This window comes from Pan troglodytes, chromosome 7 (genome assembly GCF_028858775.2).
Source record: "Pan troglodytes isolate AG18354 chromosome 7, NHGRI_mPanTro3-v2.0_pri, whole genome shotgun sequence".
In the NCBI taxonomy this organism is placed as follows: domain Eukaryota; kingdom Metazoa; phylum Chordata; class Mammalia; order Primates; family Hominidae; genus Pan; species Pan troglodytes.
The window spans coordinates 20,159,628-20,179,006 of NC_072405.2; the positions used below are offsets into that span (position 1 = coordinate 20,159,628).

Below are 19,379 nucleotides of genomic sequence, written 5' to 3' on the forward strand. Positions count from 1 at the left end.
CATATAGACAACAGGACTTAATTTCTCATACCTCCAGAGGTTCAAATTTGAAATCAGGGTGTCAGCATGGTTGAGATCTGGTGATGACTCGCTTCTGAATTTCAGCCTGCACACTTCAGGTTTTACCCTCATTTTGCAGGAGGATGAGAGCTCTCTGCGGTTTCTTTTTTTTTTTTTTTTTCTTTTTTATTGATCATTCTTGGGTGTTTCTCGCAGAGGGGGATTTGGCAGGGTCACAGGACAATAGTGGAGGGAAGGTCAGCAGATAAACAAGTGAACAAAGTTCTCTGGTTTTCCTAGGCAGAGGATCCTGCGGCCTTCCGCAGTGTTTGTGTCCCTGCGTACTTGAGATTAAGGAGTGGTGATGACTCTTAACGAACATGCTGCCTTCAAGCATCTGTTTAACAAAGCACATCTTGCACCGCCCTTAATCCATTCAACCCTGAGTGGATACAGCACATGTTTCAGAGAGCACAGGGTTGGGGGTAAGGTCACAGATCAACAGGATCCCAAGGCAGAAGAATTTTTCTTAGTACAGAACAAAATGAAAAGTCTCCCATGTCTACCTCTTTCTACACAGACACTGCAACCATCCGATTTCTCAATCTTTTCCCCACCTTTCCCCCCTTTCTATTCCACAAAACCGCCATTGTCTTCATGGCCCATTCTCAATGAGCTGTTGAGTACACCTCCCAGATGGGGTGGTGGCCGGGCAGAGGAGCTCCTCACTTCCCAGTAGGGGCGGCCGGGCAGAAGCGCCCCTCACCTCCCGGACGGGGCGGCTGGCCGGGCGGGGGGCTGACCCCCCCCACCTCCCTCCCGGAAGGGGCGGCTGGCCCGGTGGGGGGCTGACCCCCCCACCTCCCTCCCGGAGGGGGCGGCTGGCCGGGCAGAGGGGCTCCTCACTTCCCGGTAGGGGCGGCCGGGCAGAGGCGCCCCTCACCTCCCGGACAGGGCGGCTGGCCGGGCGGGGGGCTGATCCCCCCACCTCCCTCCCGGACGGGGCGGCTGGCCGGGCGGGGGGCTGACCCCCCCACCTCCCTCCCGGACGGGGCGGCTGGCCGGGCGGGGGGCTGACCCCCCCACCTCCCTCCCGGACGGGGCGGCTGGCCGGGCGGGGGGCTGACCCCCCCACCTCCCTCCCGGACGGGGCGGCTGGCCGGGCGGGGGGCTGACCCCCCCATCTCCCTCCCGGACGGGGCGGCTGGCCGGGCAGAGGGGCTCCTCACTTCCCAGAAGGGGCGGCCGGGCAGAGGCGCCCCTCACCTCCCAGATGGGGCGGCTGGCCAGGCGGGGGGCTGACCCCCCCACCTCCCTCCCAGACAGAGCGGCTGGCCGGGCAGAGGGGCTCCTCACTTCCCAGTAGGGGCGGCCGGGCAGAGGCACCCCCCCCACCTCCTGGACAGGGCGGCTGGCCGGGCAGGGGGCTGACCCCCCCACCTCCCTCCCGGACTGGGCGGCTGGCCGGGCAGCGGGGCTCCTCACTTCCCAGTAGGGGCGGCCGGGCAGAGGCACCCCTCGCCTCCCGGACGGGGCGGCTGGCCAGGCGGGGGGCTGACCCCCCCACCTCCCTCCCGGACGAGGCGGCTGGCCGGGCAGAGGTGCTCCTCACTTCCCGGTAGGGGCGGCCGGGCAGAGGTGCCCCTCACCTCCCGGACGGGGCGGCTGGCCGGGCGGGGGGCTGACCCCCCCACCTCCCTCCCAGACGAGGAGGGAGGACGCTCCTCACTTCTCAGACGGGGTGGCTGCCGGGCGGAGGGGCTCCTCACTTCTCAGACGGGGCGGCTGCCGGGCGGAGGGGCTCCTCACTTCTCAGACGGGGCGGTTGCCAGGCAGAGGGTCTCCTCACTTCTCAGACAGGGCGGCCGGGCAGAGACACTCCTCACATCCCGGACGGGGCGGCAGGGCAGAGGTGCTCCCCACATCTCAGACGATGGGAGGCTGGGCAGAGACGCTCCTCACTTCCCAGATGTGATGGCGGCCGGGAAGAGGCGCTCCTCACTTCCTAGATGGGATGGCGGCCGGGCAGAGACGCTCCTCACTTTCCAGACTGGGCAGCCAGGCAGAGGGGCTCCTCACATCCCAGACGATGGGCAGTCAGGCGGAGACGCTCCTCACTTCCTAGATGGGATGGCGGCCGGGCAGAGACGCTCCTCACTTTCCAGACTGGGCAGCCAGGCAGAGGGGCTCCTCACATCCCAGACGATGGGCGGTCAGGCGGAGACGCTCCTCACTTCCCAGACGGGGTGGCTGCCAGGCAGAGGCTGCAATCTCGGCACTTAGGGAGGCCAAGGCAGGCGGCTGGGAGGTGGTTGTAGCGAGCCGAGATCACGGCACTGCACTCCAGCCTGGGCGCCATTGAGCACTGAGTTAACGAGACTCCGTCTGCAATCCCGGCACCTCGGGAGGCCGAGGCTGGCGGATCACTCGCGGTTAGGAGCTGGAGACCAGCCCAGCCGACACATCGAAACCCCGTCTCCACCAAAAAAATACGAAAACCAGTCAGGCGTGGCGGCGCGCGCCTGCAATCGCAGGCACTCGGCAGGCTGAGGCAGGAGAATCGGGCAGGGAGGTTGCAGTGAGCTGAGATGGCAGCAGTACCGTCCAGCTTCGGCTCGGCATCAGAGGGAGACCGTGGAAAGAGGGGAGAGGGGAGAGGGGAGAGGGGAGAGGGGAGAGGGGGGAGGGGGGAGGGGGGAGGGGGAGGGGAGAGGGGAGAGGGGAGAGGGGAGAGGGGAGAGGGGAGAGGGGAGAGGGGAGAGGGGAGAGGGGAGAGGGAGCTCTATCTACCACACAGTCCTTCTCTGAATATGAGTCGGTCCCCAGCATTCCAGACTCGGATTTTAAATGAGTGTCCCTGATAATTTAACATGATCGATGGCTCACGTATTTCACCAAGTTCAGGAGTCCCAGTTCTCAGAGAGAAGCAGCCAGCCATGACTGTAAGACCTGAGCAAACCGTACAAATCAGACAGCAGGTCTCACCCCTCCCCAGAGAGCTCCAGAGAGTATCAAAGAGTGAAACAGCAGAGGGATGGTCTGGGTGGGGTCATCGTGGCTGGCAAGGGTCTGTGACAGCACCTTGTTAGGCTACTCCCAAGAGGAAATTTGGAGAGAGGGTGGGAGGGCAGCTCTCAGTGCAAGCTATGTCTCCTGGAAAGTAACTTCCAAACTTTGGAGGATTGTGAGCAAGATGGAACCAGCAACTTCTACCTAAAAGAATGTTCATAGCAAGATAACTCATCCTAATATTGGTCCAAGCTAGGTCTTTATTGTGCATCATAAGGCTCTGAGAATAACAATGTAACCTCCAAAAGGGCTGCGGGCTTTGAGGAATCTCAGGCAACTCGCTTCCTTCTGCTCAGTGACTCCCCCGGAGCACAGTAAATCAAGGAAACACTTAGAGCCAAGCTTGAGTTCTGAATTTCAAATACAGGGAGTCCATCTCTTTCTACCCAATTGTTCCCTAGATGAGTAACTAATTCCTTCCCCTTAACTGCACATACTTCCTTCCAAAGCACAAGAGCGATGGGCTGTCCATGAGCCTCCCCAAAATATGTGCACCTTGTGACATAAATTCTTTCACCGAAAGAGACCAGACAAAATGTAAAACCAAAGTGGAGGCTTTCCTTGAATTATAGCTTCTAAAGAGTTTTGGACCCTCTACAAAACCCAAGAGTTAGGAATTGCCTGTAAGAAGCACCAGCTCTTGTTTTAAAGAGGCAATTTAAGAATAATAGCCGTGCTGATGCCACACTACGCTAAGGGAGAATAATGAACCTAATAAAACTAGCGATTTTTCAATTGCTTTTGCTGCTGGAAACACTGATTATGCTAATTAAAGGGTAGAATAGTAAATAGCCACTCTTTTGCATCCAATTAAGTGTTCAAATTATTTCTCAGAAGTATTTGTTGAAAATAGCACTTCTGATAATCATGGGTCCCAAATAAAGAGTCAAGTGTGGTGTGGTACATGAGTGTGTGTGTGTACACACATGTGTGTTTCTGGAGACCATTTTATGGAGATCCCGCATAGCTCCCCAAATTCCTATCAGACCAAATAAGAAAAATAACAGTTTCCTAAGACTACAGCTTGGGATATCTTTGGAAAAGCTGTGTATTGAGAATACAGCATATGGAAACTATTTCACGTTGACAATATCTGTGATTTAACATTGCAAACATTAGAAATACAACTGGTTCTTCAGAGCCACCTAAGTCCCTCATAATGACAATATTAGCTTCTTCTAAATAATAAATTAGCCAGTCAAACTATGGTCTACAGCATGTTAGAAGTTTCATCCTTCTAGTCAATGTCACATTTCAAGGCAAAGTCGAATTATATGTACGTTAAAAAAAGTGCTGTCACTGAAAATTGAGAATTATGTCTAATGCCAATCAGAAATGGAATAAATAAGTATTAAAGGATTTGCAAGTTAAAGCAACCATAGAAATGTTATCATCAGGAAGGAAAATGTATTACCTGCAGAGGTTACAGAAAAGACGCTAGAACCCAGAAGAGAAAGAATCTCTGTAAATATTTCCATTAAATTAATCAAGAGTGGCTGGGTACGGTGGCTCATGCCTGTAGTCCCAGGACTTTGGGAGCCCAAAGCAGGTGGATCACAAGGTCAGGAGTTCGAGACCAGCCTGGCCAACATGGTGAAACCCTGTCTCTATTAAAAATACAAAACATTAGCCGGGCGTGGTGGCATGCACCTGTAATCCCAGCTACCCAGGAGGCTGAGGCAGGAGAATTGCTTTAATCCAGAAGGCCGAGGTTGCAGCAAGCGGAGACCACATCATTGCACTCCAGCCTGGGTGACAGATCATGGCTCCATTTTGAAAAAAAAAGAAAGCAACAAAGAAAGAAAGAAAGTTAATCTGGGTGAAAATAGGATGAGTTTTTCACCCACAAAGGGAGATGAGATTCATGCATTCTTTCAACATGCATTCCATCAATAGTGAGCACCTGCTCTGAGCTAGGCCCATTCTAGATCCCAGGAAATGGGTAACCAACCAGACATGGCCCCTGATTTGGAGCTCACATTTTAGAGCAGCTAAATGGACAGTAAACAAGTAAGCAAATTAAGATCTTCTTAAATTGGGGGAAGTTCTTTAGAGAAGCACTTCCATAAAGCTCAATCGCATCATAGACTATGACTGCCAGGGGGTAGGGAAGGTAATATCTCACCTGCTTGTGGACAGCAGAGCTTCTGACGCCTTGCAAAGTATTTAGTACCAACATTTCTGTCTTAGGTCAAGTTCCCTAAAAGCAGATCCTGAGGCAGGGATTGAGTGCATGTAATTCATTCAGGAAGAACTCTCAGGAGATAGGAGTAAAGAAAACAGGATATGACAGGGAAGGAGCTAAGTGAGATGTGGTCTCAGTTGGAGACTGGCTCCAGTCTGATCTCACAGGGAGCTCCAGAGTGTGAACTGCACCACCATGTTATCCCAGCCTAAGGTCTTTTGTTCTCCTGTGTCAGCCGGTCCCTGGCCCAGGGCTGCAGACTCCCTTGGGGCCCCAGCAGACTGGAGGAGAAGGAGCATGGTCTGTGGTCTACTCTTGGTTGTGCACACCCACCCACCTCTTCCCCAGCTGACACTGCTGGAGGACGAGAGGGAGAGATGTCATCTCCTCCTATGGCAACCTGTGTGATGGCAATGGCCCTTTTCCTGTTGGGCATAATCTGCTGCCGTCTCTTGCTGTCTGAAGCCTGACACAGAAGGGTGAAGGTCACCAGGTTCCACTGACAGGGGTCTTTGTCTCAAGCAGCAACCATAGGACCGAGGGTCCCTTGCAAGATTCAGCCACATTTCATGACTGTCTGCAACACACCCCATGCCTCTGATGGAAGGGACACAATGCCCCATGCTGCACTCATTTCTGCCAGACTGGGGTCCCTGATCTCAATTTCCCTCTGCAGTCCCCATCTCTGGGGTCTGCAGACACATTTCAGATCCCTCCTTAGTACCTCCCAGGAGGCAGAAGCCAGAGGAAATAATCCTTGTCCCAATGCACCTGACCATGCCACCTCACTGCATGCTCTTTCTCCCTCTCCAGGAAAAATCAAGCTTGTTGAATACTTACCAATATGTCCACATGCATTTAGTCCCCATAACCACTTATTGGGGCAGCATTACCATCCCCAAGTTACAGACGAGGAAACTGAGGAGAGCATTTATATAACATGCATCTAAGTGGTGAACAAACGATCTAACCAGGCAGTGCGGCACCAGAGCACACATTTTTGTTATTCAGAGAGATGGGGTCTCTCTCTGTCCCTCAAACTGGAGTGCAGTGGCCTGATCATAGCTCACTGCAGCCTTGAACTCCCAAGCTCCAGCAATCTTCCCGCCTTAGCCTACCGAGTAGCTGGGACTAGAGGCACTCACCACCAACCCAGCTAATTTTTAAAAAATATTTTTCTAGAGATAGGGTCTGATCCCAAACTCCTGAATTCCAGCGATCCTCCTGCCTCAGCCTCCCAAAGTGCTGGGATTGCAGTTGTGAGCCACCGCACCCAGCCCAGAGCACACTTTTTTTTTTTTTTTTTTTGAGATGGAGTCTCACTCTGTCGCCCAGGCTGGAGTACAGTGGCAAAATCTCGTCCCAGAGCACACTTTTAACCACCATATCATTCTGCCTCTGGGTAGGTTAGTCAAGCTCTGTAGCTGATCAGATGTCTGTAGAGAGAAAGAGACATCAGTCTCCACTTCTTCCAAACACCCCCAAATTTTACAAGTGATTTTCTCAGATCCCTCAGCATCAGGAATGGGGATGAGCAGGACATCCTGTCCCCTTCCCAACAGCCCAGCAGATATCCCAAGATTACATCTCATTGGCTCTGACTAGGACATGAGCCCAAAGCTGAACCAGTTGCTGTAGCCATGGCATGCAGCATCCTCGGTCCTCTGGCCAGGCCAGAGCTACATCCCACCTCTGGATCCTCAGGTTGAGTCAATACATCTTGAACCAGGCACGAACTGAAGCTCAAGGGGGAGTCAGAGTAATGTGACCCTGCCACCAGGAAGTGGGGGCTGAGCAGGCAAGCATTCATCACCCACTGCACACACCAGGGAAGGCTTGTGGTGGCTTAGTCCCACCTGGGGGCAAAGAAAAGAGTGCCTGCTCCGCGCCAAAATGTGATGCCCAACACTATATCTTAAAGCTAGCTGGCTTTGTAATCCCAGCTACTTGGGAGGCTGAGGCAGGAGAACCACTTCAATCCAGGAGGCAGAGGTTGCAGTGAGCCAAGATCACGCCATTGCGCTCCAGCCTGGGTGAGAAGAGAGAAATTCTGTCTTCAAAAATAAAAAATAAAATAATAAAAATAAAAAGCTAGCCTGCTTAATCCTCACAAAGATGCCATCTACTTTTTGGCATCCTACAGGTAGAAACATTGAAACACTGAGACACTGGGAGATTTAAAAACTCACCACCAGCCAGGCACGGTGTCTCATGCCTGTAATCTCAGCACTTTGAGAGGCTGAGGCAGGAGAATTACTTGTGCCCAGGAGTTCAGGACCAGCCTGGGCAAATTAGTGAGACCTCATCTCTACAAATATTAAACAAAACAAAAATTAGGGCTAGACGCGGTGGCTCACACATGTAATCCCAGCACTTTGGGAGGCCAAGGCAAGTGGATCACTTCAGCCCAGGGATTCGAAACCAGCCTGGCCAACACGACAAAACTCTGTCTCAACTAAAAATACAAAACTTAGCTGGGCATAGTGGCACATGTCTATAATCCCAGCTATTGGGAGGCTGAGGCACAAGAATTGCTTCAACCCAGGAGTCAGAGTTTGCAGTGAGCTGAGATTGTGCCACTGCACTCCAAACTAGGTGACAGAGTGAGACCGTGTCTCAAAAAAAAAAAAAAAAAAAAAATAGGTATGGTGGCACATGCTTGTGGCCCCAGCTACTCAAGAGGCTGAAGTGGCAGGATCAGTTAAGCCCAGGAGTTCAAGGGTGCAATGAGCTATGATTGTACCCCTGCACCACTATATATAAATATATATATGTATCTATATATACACACATATATATACATGTATATATATGTGTATATATATACATACACATATATATACATGTATATGTGTATATGTGTGTGTATATATATATGTGTATATATATAAAAAACACACATGCACAAATTCACCACCACCAACTCAGAAATTACCGTCTCCCTCTATTCTAAGGAATTATTTTTCATTTTGCCATCTCTGAAGTTGGAATATACCTTACAATCCCTGGAATGTCACGGTCTCGTTGGCAACATTTTTCTGCTTAGTAGCGCATAAAATAATAGCACATCTTGTAACTAACAGTGTTGTAGATGCTATGAGATCCTGGGGAAGCCCAGAATCCTAACTCCACCCTGTCTGACTCCAAAGACCACATATTTCCTATGCCTTTGGAATGGGGCACAGATGTAGACAAGTCGAGCTTTGTTGATTGTGAGAAAGGTATGATAAATGGCCCTGATGGAATTTTCTTCTTGTACTTGCAGGGGAACAAAGTGGCATCATTCCACTATTCCAGGGGTGGTGCTAAATACGAGGGTGAGGCTGTCAAGCAGACCCTGGTGGAGTCCTACACTCACCCAAACAGCAACGAGACAGAGCGGAGGGAGAACATCGATACCGTCATGAACTGGTTCACCAAGGAAGACTATGACTTTGTGACTCTGTGCTACAGAGAGCCAGATAACATGGGACATCGATTCGGGCCACAGGCAGAGAACAGGAAGTTGATGATTCAGCAAATCGACCGGACCATCGGGTATCTGGTGGGAGCCACTGAGAAGCACAGCCTGCAGAGCACCTCAGCGTCATCATCACATGAGACCGTGGGATGACCACCGTGAAGAAGAGACCCAATGTCAACAAGATCCCCTTGTCCAACTACATCAAGTTCAGGGACTTGGTCAAGTTTGATATTGTGGGCTACGGTGGCTTTGGGATGCCCCTGCCCAAATTGGGGCAAGAGGAAGCCCTTTACCAGTCACTGAAGAATGCATACCCTCACCTCCACATCTACAAGAAGGAGGAGTTTCCAGAACACTTCCATCTCGCTAAACATGACCGGGTTCTGCCAATCGTGATGTATGCCAACTCTGGTTACAGTATCAATGGGGTAAGTTCATTCTAAAATGAATAAAGTCACCTTGGATCTAGGAGACAACCATTAGGGAAGGGTGGTTCTGCAAAAATCAAACATAAGTGCACAGCCGGGCACTGTGGCTCACGCCTATAATCCCAGCACCTTGGGAGGCTGAGGCAGGTGTATCACCTGAGGTCAGGAGTTTGAGACCAGCCTGGCCAACATGGTGAATCCCCATCTCTACTAAAAATACAAAAATTAGCCGGGTGTGGTGGCACGCATCTGTAGTTCCAGATACTCTGGAGGCTGAGGCAGGAGAATCGCTTGAACCTTGGAGGCAGAGGTTGCAGTGAGCCAAGATCATGATACTGCACTCCAGTCTGGGAAACAGAGTGAGACCCTGTCTCAAAAAAAAAAATAATATAATATAATATAATAAAACAAAACAAAACAAAATAAAATAAAATAAAATAAGTGCACACACTACGAGTTGTAGCCCACAGGGTCCTAAATGTTCCCCACCCCCCGCCCAACCAATGCTGCCCCAAATTACCGTTATACAAGATTAATGACCAACTCAACTTTACAAGGCTGATTTAAAAATACAAATAAGACTGGCCATGGTGGTTCACAACTGTAAACTCAGTGTTTTGGTAGGCCAACACAGGAGGATTGCTTAAGGCCAGGAGTTCAAGACCAGCCCGGGCAACATAGGGAGACCCCATCTCTACAAAAAACAAACAAATAAATAAATAGCCAGATATAGCGATGCATGCCTGTAGTCCCAGCTTCTCAGGAGGCTGAGGTGGCAGGATTTCTTGAGCCCAGGAGGTCAAGGCTGCACTAAGCTGTGATTGCACTACTGCACTCCAGCATGAGCAACAGAGCAAGACCCTGTCTCTAAAAAATAAATAAACAAATAATGAAACATAAACACCAACTTCATTATTCAAAATTGTGCATTGCGCTTCACTAAACATTGAGTAGCAGTTCTTTCATTTTTGTCTTCCCAACAACCCTATAAAATAGATGCTCTTACTTCCACCATTTTAAAGAAGAAATCAAAACCTAGAGAGAAGTGACTTGAAATTAAAAATGTAAGGTTGGGCTGCGTGCAGTGGCTCACACCTGTAATCCCAGCACTTTAGGAGGCTAACGTAGGTAGATTGCTTGAGCCCAGGATTTTGAGACTAGCCTAGGCAACACAGTGAAACACCATTTCTACAAAAAAATGCAAAAAATGTAACTGGGCGTAGTGGCATGTGCCTGTGGTCCCAGCAACTCAGGAGGCTGAGGTGGGAGAACTGCTTGAGCCCGGGGGTGTGGAGTCTGCAGTGAGTCATGATCATACCACTGTGAGATAGGAGGCAGGACTTGACTCCACAGGCAGGGCTTGGACACCAGACCAAATTGAGGACTACCTAAAACAGGGCTGGGGCAGAAGCAGCTTTCCATCAGACATGCCCACCAGTGTGCCATGTGAGTTTACTATTGCCAATGCAGCACCCGGGAGTTACTGCCCCTTTCCATGGCAATGACCGAATGACTCAAAAGTTTCTACCCATTTTCTTGAAATTCCTGCATAAACTGCCCTTTAATCTGCATGCAATTAAAAGTGGGTATAAATGTGATTGCAAACTCTCTGTCGCTACTCTCTGCCTCCAGGGTAGCCCTGCCCTACAGGAGCAGTCACAGGGCTGTAATGCTGCCTCTTTAATAAAGCTGTTTTCTTCTAAACCTCCGGCTTGCCCTTGAATTCTTTCCTGGGTAAAGACAAGAACCCTCACGTGCTATTGAGAGGTGACAGCATGCTGGCAGCCCTCGAGCTCTCTCTCGGCACCTCCTCTGCCTGGGCTCCCACTTTGGTAGCACTTGAGGAGCCCTTCAGCCCACCGCTGCACTGTGGAAGCCCCTTCTTGGGCTGGCCGAAGCTGGAGCCGGCTCCCTCAGCTTGCAGGGAGGTGTAGAGGGAGAGGTGCGGGCAGGAACCGGGGCTAGGCACGGCGCTTGCGGGCCAGCATGAGTTCCGGGTGGGCATGGGCTTACGGGGCCCCGCACTCGGAGTGGCCCGCTGGCTGCACTGGATCCAGGCAGTGGGGGGCTTAGCACCTGGGCCAGAAGCTGCTTTGCTCAATTTCTCACCAGGCCTTAGCTGCTTCCCTGCAAGGCAGGGCTCAGGACATGCAGCCCACCATGCCTGAGCCTCCCCCAAACCCGCTGTGGGCTCCCGCATGGACTGAGCCTCCCCGATGAGTGCCGAGCCTCCCCTATGAGCACCGCCCCCTGCTCCAGAGCGCCCAGTCCCATTGAGCACCCAAGGGCTGAGGAGTGCCAGCACAGGACATGGGACTGGCAGGCAGCTCCACCTGTGGCCCCCGTGTGGGATCCACTTGGTGAAGCCAGCTGGGCTCCTGAGTCTGGTGAGGACTTTGAGAACCTTTATGTCTAGCTAAGGGATTGTAAATACACCAATTGGCACTCTGTACCTAGCTCAATGTTTGTAAACACACCAATCAGCACCCTGTGCCTAGCTCAGGGTTTGTGAATGCACCAATCGACACTCTGTATCTAGCTTATCTAGTAGAGACTTGGAAAACTTTTGTCTAGCTCAGGGATTGTAAATGCACCAATCAGCACCCTGTCAAAACAGACCAATCTGCTCTCTGTAAAACAGACCAATCGGCTCTCTGTAAAATGGACCAATCAGCAGGATGTGGGTGGGGCCAGATAAGGGAATAAAAGCAGGCTGCCCCAGCCAGCAGTGGCAACCCACTGGGGTCCCTTTCCACGCTGTGGAAGCTTTGTTCTTTTGCTCTTTGCAATAAATCTTGCTGCTGCTCACTCTTTGGGTCCACACTGCCTTTATGAGCTGTAACACTCACCTCGAAGGTCTGCAGCTTCACTCCTGAAGCCAGCGAGACTATGAACCCACTGGGAGGAACAAACAACTTCAGACGCGCCACCTTAAGAGCTGTAACACTCACCTTGAAGGTCTGCAGCTTCACTCCTGAAGCCAGCGAGACCACAAAACCACCAGAAGGAAGAAACTCTGAACACATCCGAGCATCAGAAGGAACAAACTCTGGACACGCCGCCTTTAAGAACTGTGACACTCACCGCGAGGGTCCGCGGCTTCTTTCTTGAAGTCAGTGAGACCAAGAACCCAACAGTTCCGGACACACTATGCTCCACTTCGGGGCTCCCCTGCCCTGCGTCAACTGCACTCTGGCCTGGGTGGCAGAGAGAGAGACCCTAACTTTAAAAAAAGAAAGAAATGTAAGGTTAAGTGCTGCCCCCAAGCCTGAGTGGATGATCATTATACAGAGTACACGAAGATCACCAAAAATGTCACGACAGAGGCCCCCTGCCGCTGGTTCTCATTTGCCCATATCAAAAAACATGCAAGCCTCTTCATACAAAGACACACACAGATGCTCGTAGCAAAACTATTCATAATTGTCAAAAGGTGGCAACAACACAAATGCCTATCAACAACAGACGAATGGGCAAACAAGTACAGTCTACCCGTGTGATGGAACATTAATCAGCCAAAATATGGAATGAAGGGCTGATTCATGCTACAACCTGGATACACCTTGAAACCATTGGGCTAAGTGAGAGAAGCCAGACAAATATTAGATGATTCTACATATATATATATATATATATATATATATATATATATGCCCAGAATATGAAAATCCAAAGAAACAGAAAGTAGATTAATGGTTGCCAGGAGCCAGGGGTGGGGATAATCAGGGGGAAATAAGGGGTGACTGCTAATGGATACAGGGTTTCTTCTGGGGTAATTAAAATTTCTAAAATTGATGGTGATGATGGCTGCAGAACTCTGTGAATATATTAAAAACCGCTGAATTAGACACTTTATTTATTTATTTAGAGACAGGGTCTGGCTCTGTTGCCCAGGCTGGAGTGCAGTGGTGCAATCTCATCTCACTGCACCCTCCACCTTCCAGGCTCAAACCATCCGCTCACTTCAGCCTCCTGAGTAGCTGGGACTACAGACACACACCACCATGCCCAGCTAATTTTTTTGTATTTTTGGTCGAGACAGGGTTTTGCCATGTTGCTCGGGCTCATCTCAAACTCTTGGGTTCAAGTGATCCTCCCACTTCAACCTCCCAAAGCACTGGGATTACAAGTGTGAGCTACCATGCCCGGTCAAATGATACACTTTAAATGGGTAAATTGTATTGTATGTAAATTATCTTTCAATAAAGCTGTTATTAAAAAGCAGCTTTAAGGGCCAGACATAAGGGCCATGCCTGTAATCCCAGCATTTTGAGAGGCCAAGGCAGAAGGATCACTTGAGCCCAGGAGTTCAAGACCAGCCTACACAACATGGCAAAACCTGGTCTCTACAAAAAATTTAAAAATTAGGCTTGGCGTGGTGGCTCACGCCTGTAATCCCAGCACTTTGGGAGGCTGAGGTAGGTGGATCACTTGAGGTCAGGAGTTCAAGACCAGGCTGGCCAACATGGTGAAACCCTGTCACTACTAAAAATATTTTTTAAAATTAGCCAGGCATGGTGGTGGGTGCCGAGCCTGAGGCAGAAGAATCGCTTGAAGTCGAGAGGTGGAGGTTGCAGTGAGCCGAGATTACGCCACTGCACTCCAACCTGCTGGGCGACAGAGAGAAACTCCATTTCAAAAAAAAAAAAAAAAAAATTAAAAATTAAAAATTAGCCATCGGTAGTGGCTCATGTTTGTAGTCCCAGCTACTCAGGAGGCTAAAGTGGGAGGATTGCTTGAGCCCAGGAGGTTGAGGCTGCAGTGAGCCAAGATTGTGTCACTGCACTCTGGCCTCAGCAACAGAACAAGAAATTGTTTCACAGTTTTAAAAACAATTAAAAAACAAGCCTAAAGAAAACACAAAAACCAATGCTAACTGTGAGACATAAATGAGGTGGTCTATATCTTGTTAACTACCAACTAACAATTCATGGCAGAAACAAAGTTTAAATGATGCTATAGCCGGGCGCTGTGGCTCACGCCAGTAATCCCAACATTTTGGGAGGCTGAGGTGGGTGGATCACCTGAAGTCAGGAGTTTGAGACCAGCGCGGTCAACATGGTGAAATCCCGTCTCTACCGAAAATACAAAAATTAGTCGGGTGTGGTGGCGGGTGCCTATAATCCCAGCTACTCGGGAGGCTGAGGCAGGAGAATCGCTTGAACCCCGGGGGGCGGAGGTTGTAGTGAGCCAAGATCGCACCATTGCACTCCAGCCTGGGCGACAGAGCGAAACACCGTCTCAAAAAATAAATACATAATTAAATAAATGATGCTATAAACCTCATGTGAGGGAAGACTGCCCCCGGTACAGCTTGAAGAACCTTTGCTGTGAATAGGAGCCAAATGCGATAATTATGTTTGCAACTTGGTTCATGTTAGCTTGTTGCAACTCCAGAGTGTAACAGGTATGAGAAAACTCATGGGGTTAGTGTTTAATGTTGGTGGAAATATTCACATTAAAATACAACAGTTTATCACCTAAGGTATATTTTATCCCTCAAGTGGCCTGGAACACTGTGATTATTGCACACCAATCGCAATCCCATAGCTAAGGCCTTGCCAAGGAGAAATTCCACAGTCACCTGACCTATTTGTAAACCTGGTTTATGACGTTTTGTAACAGGATATCTTGACAGTAGCATGAGGACATTTAACGAGACAAGAACATTCCCCACTGACCAACCAGATGGTTTGAGGGAACAGGATGATGTGCTCAGTTTAATCTTCTGCTGGACCGACCATTAGGCAGAAAATCCTTTGGGTCAATGCCTCTCACTGAATCCACTTCTCAGATTCCAGTCCACCTGCCTGCTTTGCAGTGCAGAGTAAAGTGGGCCTTCCTTGACTCTCTTCAGGGACCAACGTGCTTGAGGCCATCATGAAGACATTCATTCTTTTTTTTTTTTTTTTTTTTTTTTGAGAGTCTCGCTCTGTCACCCAGGCTGGAATGCAGTGATGTGATCTCAGCTCCCCACTGCAACCTCTGCCTCCCAAGTTCAAGTGATTCTCCTGCCTCAGCCTCCTGAGTAGCTGGGATTGCAGGCACACATCACCAGGCCCAGCTAATTTTTCTATTTTTTGTAGAGACAGGGTTTCACCATGTTGGCCATGCTGGTGTCGAACTCCTGACTTCAAGTGATCCACCTGCCTCGACCTCCCAAAGTGCTGGTATTACAGGTGTGAGCCAACGTGCCTGGCAGAGGGCTTTCATTCTTGATGGACTGCTCCATAGCCTCAGAGACAGTCCGACTGGTTTCTTCAACCAGAGCGGAGCAGACAGGCAATTTCTGTATGCCCCAGGCCAAATATTAGACCAGCTCTTCAATGTACAGAGAGCATCACATTTCTTAGATGCTAGAATATGTGTTGGTCTAAAATATAAATAAATAGCATTGTAGCCAGCCACAGTGGCTCACACCTATAATTCCAGAGCTTTGTGGGGCTGAGGCAGGAGGTTCACTTGAGGTCAAGAGTTCGAGACCAGCCTGGGCAACACAGCAAGACAGCCCCACCCCCACCTGCCATATCTATAAAAATTAAAATAATTAGCTGGGCATAGTAGTGTGGGCCTGTAGTCCCAACTACTTGGGAAGCTGATGTGGGTGGATCGCTTGAGCCCAGGAATTTGAGGCTGCAGTGGGCTATGACTGCATCACTGTACTCCAGCTAGACCTTGTCTCAAAAAAAAAAAAAAAAAAAAAGTGTTGCAATTGAAATTACTTTATCATTTGAAAAGAGGGACAGACAAGAAAGGTATTTGCCATTTACCAAGCAATTACCCAGAATCCTCATCCCATCCTACACCCACCCTTCCCCTAAAAGTGTATGTATATGTATTTATACCATAAAAAATACATCTATTTGGCTCTGGAACTAGATTGCTTGGGTTCAATTACCTGATCTACAATTTGCCCCTGATGACTCAGTGCAGAAAAGCTCTGTAACTCAGTTTCCCCAGCTGTAAAATGGGGAATGGCGCCTTTACTGGGCTGCCGTGAGGGTAAACGAGGTAACATATATATATAAAGCATTCAGAACAATTCATGATACATAGTAAGCTCTATATATTTGAGCTTATTATTGCTGTCAGTACGATTATCATCATCCTGCTGTTTCCAATGAGTACGCTTTCTACATTCTCTTTCTTAAAGACCTTTAAATCCTTTGTATTCTTTCCACCACCTCAGAGAGCAGTGTCCTTGTAGCTTAAATTTTCAAAGACTTCATGGATCCAATAATCATGACATTAACTAAGGGACAGTTTTCTTTCAGTGGATTGGAATCTAAAATGGCTTTATTGTTATTATTGCCCAGGCTGGTCTCGAACCCCAGACTTCAACTGATCCCGCCACCTCACCCTCCCAAAGTGTGTTGAGATTACAGGCATGAGCCACCATGCCCGGCCCTCATTCTCTTCTTTTATAAGGACACCAGTCATTGCATCTGCCCCCTCACCAGCAGCCCCCAATCCAGGATGACTCATCGTTACTTGATTACATCTAGAAAGACCCTATTTCCAAATAAGGTCACATTCCTCGGTACTGAGGATTTAGATTTCAAATTTTTTCCCTGACTCAATTTTTTTTTGAGTCACGGCCTCATCCTGTCACCCAGGCAGGAGTACAGTTATGTGATTATAGCTCACTGCAGCCTCAAACTCCTGGGCTCAAGGCATCCCCTGACCTCAGCCTTCCAAGTGGCTGAGACTACAGGCGCACACCACCATGCCCAACTAATTTTTTTGTTTTTTTGTGGTTTTTTTTGTACAGGTTAGGTCTCACTCTGTTGACCAGGCTGGTCTAACCTCAAGCGATTCTCTTGTCTTGGCCTCCAAAGGCAGTGGGATTACAGGCGTTATCCCATGCCTGACCCTCTTTCTACATTAAAATCATTGTATCATTAGCCTGAGCTGCCCATATTCCTTATTCTGCCCATCCCTGACCAATCTCCTCCTTTAACATAACTTCCATCTCGATATCATGGGGCCTGCTGGGCACTGCAAACAGCCTAAGGAAAGTGGAAATTTTACTTAACCTTAAATTCTGTTACAAAGTCCATATTGAACTTAATTTATATTTGAACTATAAAAATGTTCTGTAAGTTGAAACATGACCTATAAAGGTCTCTACACCCTGAAGCAACGTTTTAGAAAGAAATCAATTGGTCCTTTTCTGCAGAAACCATTAACCATAGGAGAGATAAAGGAAAAACTTCAATGTACTGATTGAACTTCCATGCTCATAGCTTAACTTCTAAAAGGCAACCATTCCATACTGTTAAACTGCCTTAGGTTGTTGATACTGTTATTAAAGAGACCCTCAAAGCCAGAAGTTGAATCTTGACTGTAGTTCTTGCACGTACACGCACACTCTTGCCACTGAAACCACTCAGTTTGTCCTAATACTGCTACCCATAGCAACACCACCTGGAATTTTACGTTTGTTTTTAAGCGTCAGTCGTAATCTTCACTTGCTCCTGAACACAGCGCACCTGTGAGAGCCACGTGACATTAAAAAAATGCCTTCAGTGAGGCCGGGCATGGTGGCTCACACCTGTAATCCCAGCCCTTTTGGAGTCCAAGGCAGGTGGATCATGATGTCAAGAGATTGAGACCATCCTGGCCAACATGGTAAAACCCTGTCTCTACTAAAAATACAAAAATTAGCTGGGTGTGGTGACGCGTGCCTGTAGTCCCAGCTACTCGAGAGGCTGAGGCAGGAGAATCGCTTGAGCCCGGGAGACAGAGGTTGCCGTGAGCTGAGATCGTGCTACTGCACTCCAGCCTGGCAACAGAGGGAGACTGTCTGAAAAAAAAAAAAAAATTCCTTCAGTGCCCTGATCCTTCCAGATTCAGATCCAAGAGAGATGACATTTGTCCATCACCAGACACTGCACACCAAGATAAAGATTTCTTCTGGCCAGGCGCGGTGGGTCACGCCTGTAATCCCAGCACTTTGGGAGGCAGAGGCGGGTGGATAACCTGAGGTCAGGAATTTGAGACCAGCCTGGCCAAGGTGTTCAAACCCTGTCTCCACTAAAAATACAAAAGTGGCCTGGCAGGGTGGCTCACGCTTGTAATCCCAGCTACTCGGGAGGCTGAGGCAGGAGAGTCGCTTGAACCTGGGAGGTGGAGATTGCAGTGAGCCGAGATCGCACCATTGCACTCCAGCCTGGACAACTAGAGCAAAACTCCGTCTCCAGAAAAAAAGAAAAAAAGATTTCTTCTGTGTGCATGGCTCAGCTCTGTGGTCCGCTAGTGTCCTTCCTCAATCTGCTTCCAATCTGTGGACTCAGGAAAGACTGAACCAACCTAGATTTATTAATATTTTAGTATAACATAATACAATGTTACTTACTATGACATTGACCGTATATGCCCTTTTGCTCCTTGGAGGAAAGACAATTAATAGCTATTATGTGAGTTAATAAAATAAGCCCAGGATTTATGAGTATAACTAACCTGTTCCCATTGGTTTTCCTTGTCTCCTGCAGGCAGAGAGCTGATCAAAACAGCAAAAGCAAAGCAGTGCCCCTGGCCCAGTTCTGAAGCCAATCTTCCTTAATCACCCAGACCCATCCCTGGTTAGGACTTGCTGTGGATTCTCAGGTGACTCCCTCTCAGGATACAGGGACTGAGAGGGTGTATGCAACATCTCAGACCCAGAAACCGTTGATTCTGTCTAAAAACACAGCAATAACCACATCCCATCCTCTTGATTTAAATGAAAGTGTTTGGAGGAATAAAAGATGAATCTTTTTTTTTCTTTGTCAGATCTTGCGCTCATTTGGTTCTGGTGTGGAACAACAGCTATAAGAGAACAAGTGTATTCAATTAGAATTAATTCCCCTCTCTTATTCTCATAGCTGAGCAGGGCTCAAGTGCCTCTCATCTGAAAGAGGTAATAAGATTTTATCTGTCTCCTCATCTACCTGTTGCAAGTATACTTAACAAATTCGCTCTCGGGACTCTTCCAAATGGAGTTTTATGAGGAATTTGCTAAGGTAAACGTTTTAGACTTTGAACACAGTTCAGATTTCAGGGGCAGTACTGAAATCTAAACTGTGTTGCTAACTGCCCTGCCTTTCAACTCAAGACACAATAACTTTGAACTAAAATAATTATATTTTTGTTGTTTTCCACTCTGTCCCCACGTCTATATCACCACCATCCCCAATCCCACCCCGCAGGAGCTAACTCCTCCTTCCTGTCCCTGCAAGATCAAAACTCCTCC

The 19,379-nt window shown here is 48.9% G+C and overlaps 1 protein-coding gene across 15 annotated transcripts in view; it reads right to left on the reverse strand.

The window, feature by feature from the left end:
* Positions 1–19,379, reverse strand: part of LOC112207929 (putative glycosyltransferase ALG1L2) — a 205,815-nt gene that overhangs the window by 114,001 nt on the left and 72,435 nt on the right. For 3 of the 15 annotated variants that reach the window (XR_010159166.1, XR_010159165.1, XR_010159163.1), the window contains exons 2-3: positions 18,608–18,955; positions 12,230–12,368 (exon numbers count right to left, since the gene is read on the reverse strand). The exons of 6 other annotated variants lie outside the window; for them this stretch is intronic. Coding sequence is in view for 1 of the 9 variants with exons in the window: in XM_063816148.1 (XP_063672218.1) it covers positions 12,097–12,171 (75 nt within the window). In the remaining 8 variants the exon portion in view is untranslated. Of the gene's footprint in view, positions 1–12,096; positions 12,369–14,169; positions 18,956–19,379 lie in introns of all 15 variants that reach the window. 6 more of the 15 variants (XR_010159162.1, XR_010159169.1, XM_063816148.1 and 3 more) reach the window with 4 other exon arrangements.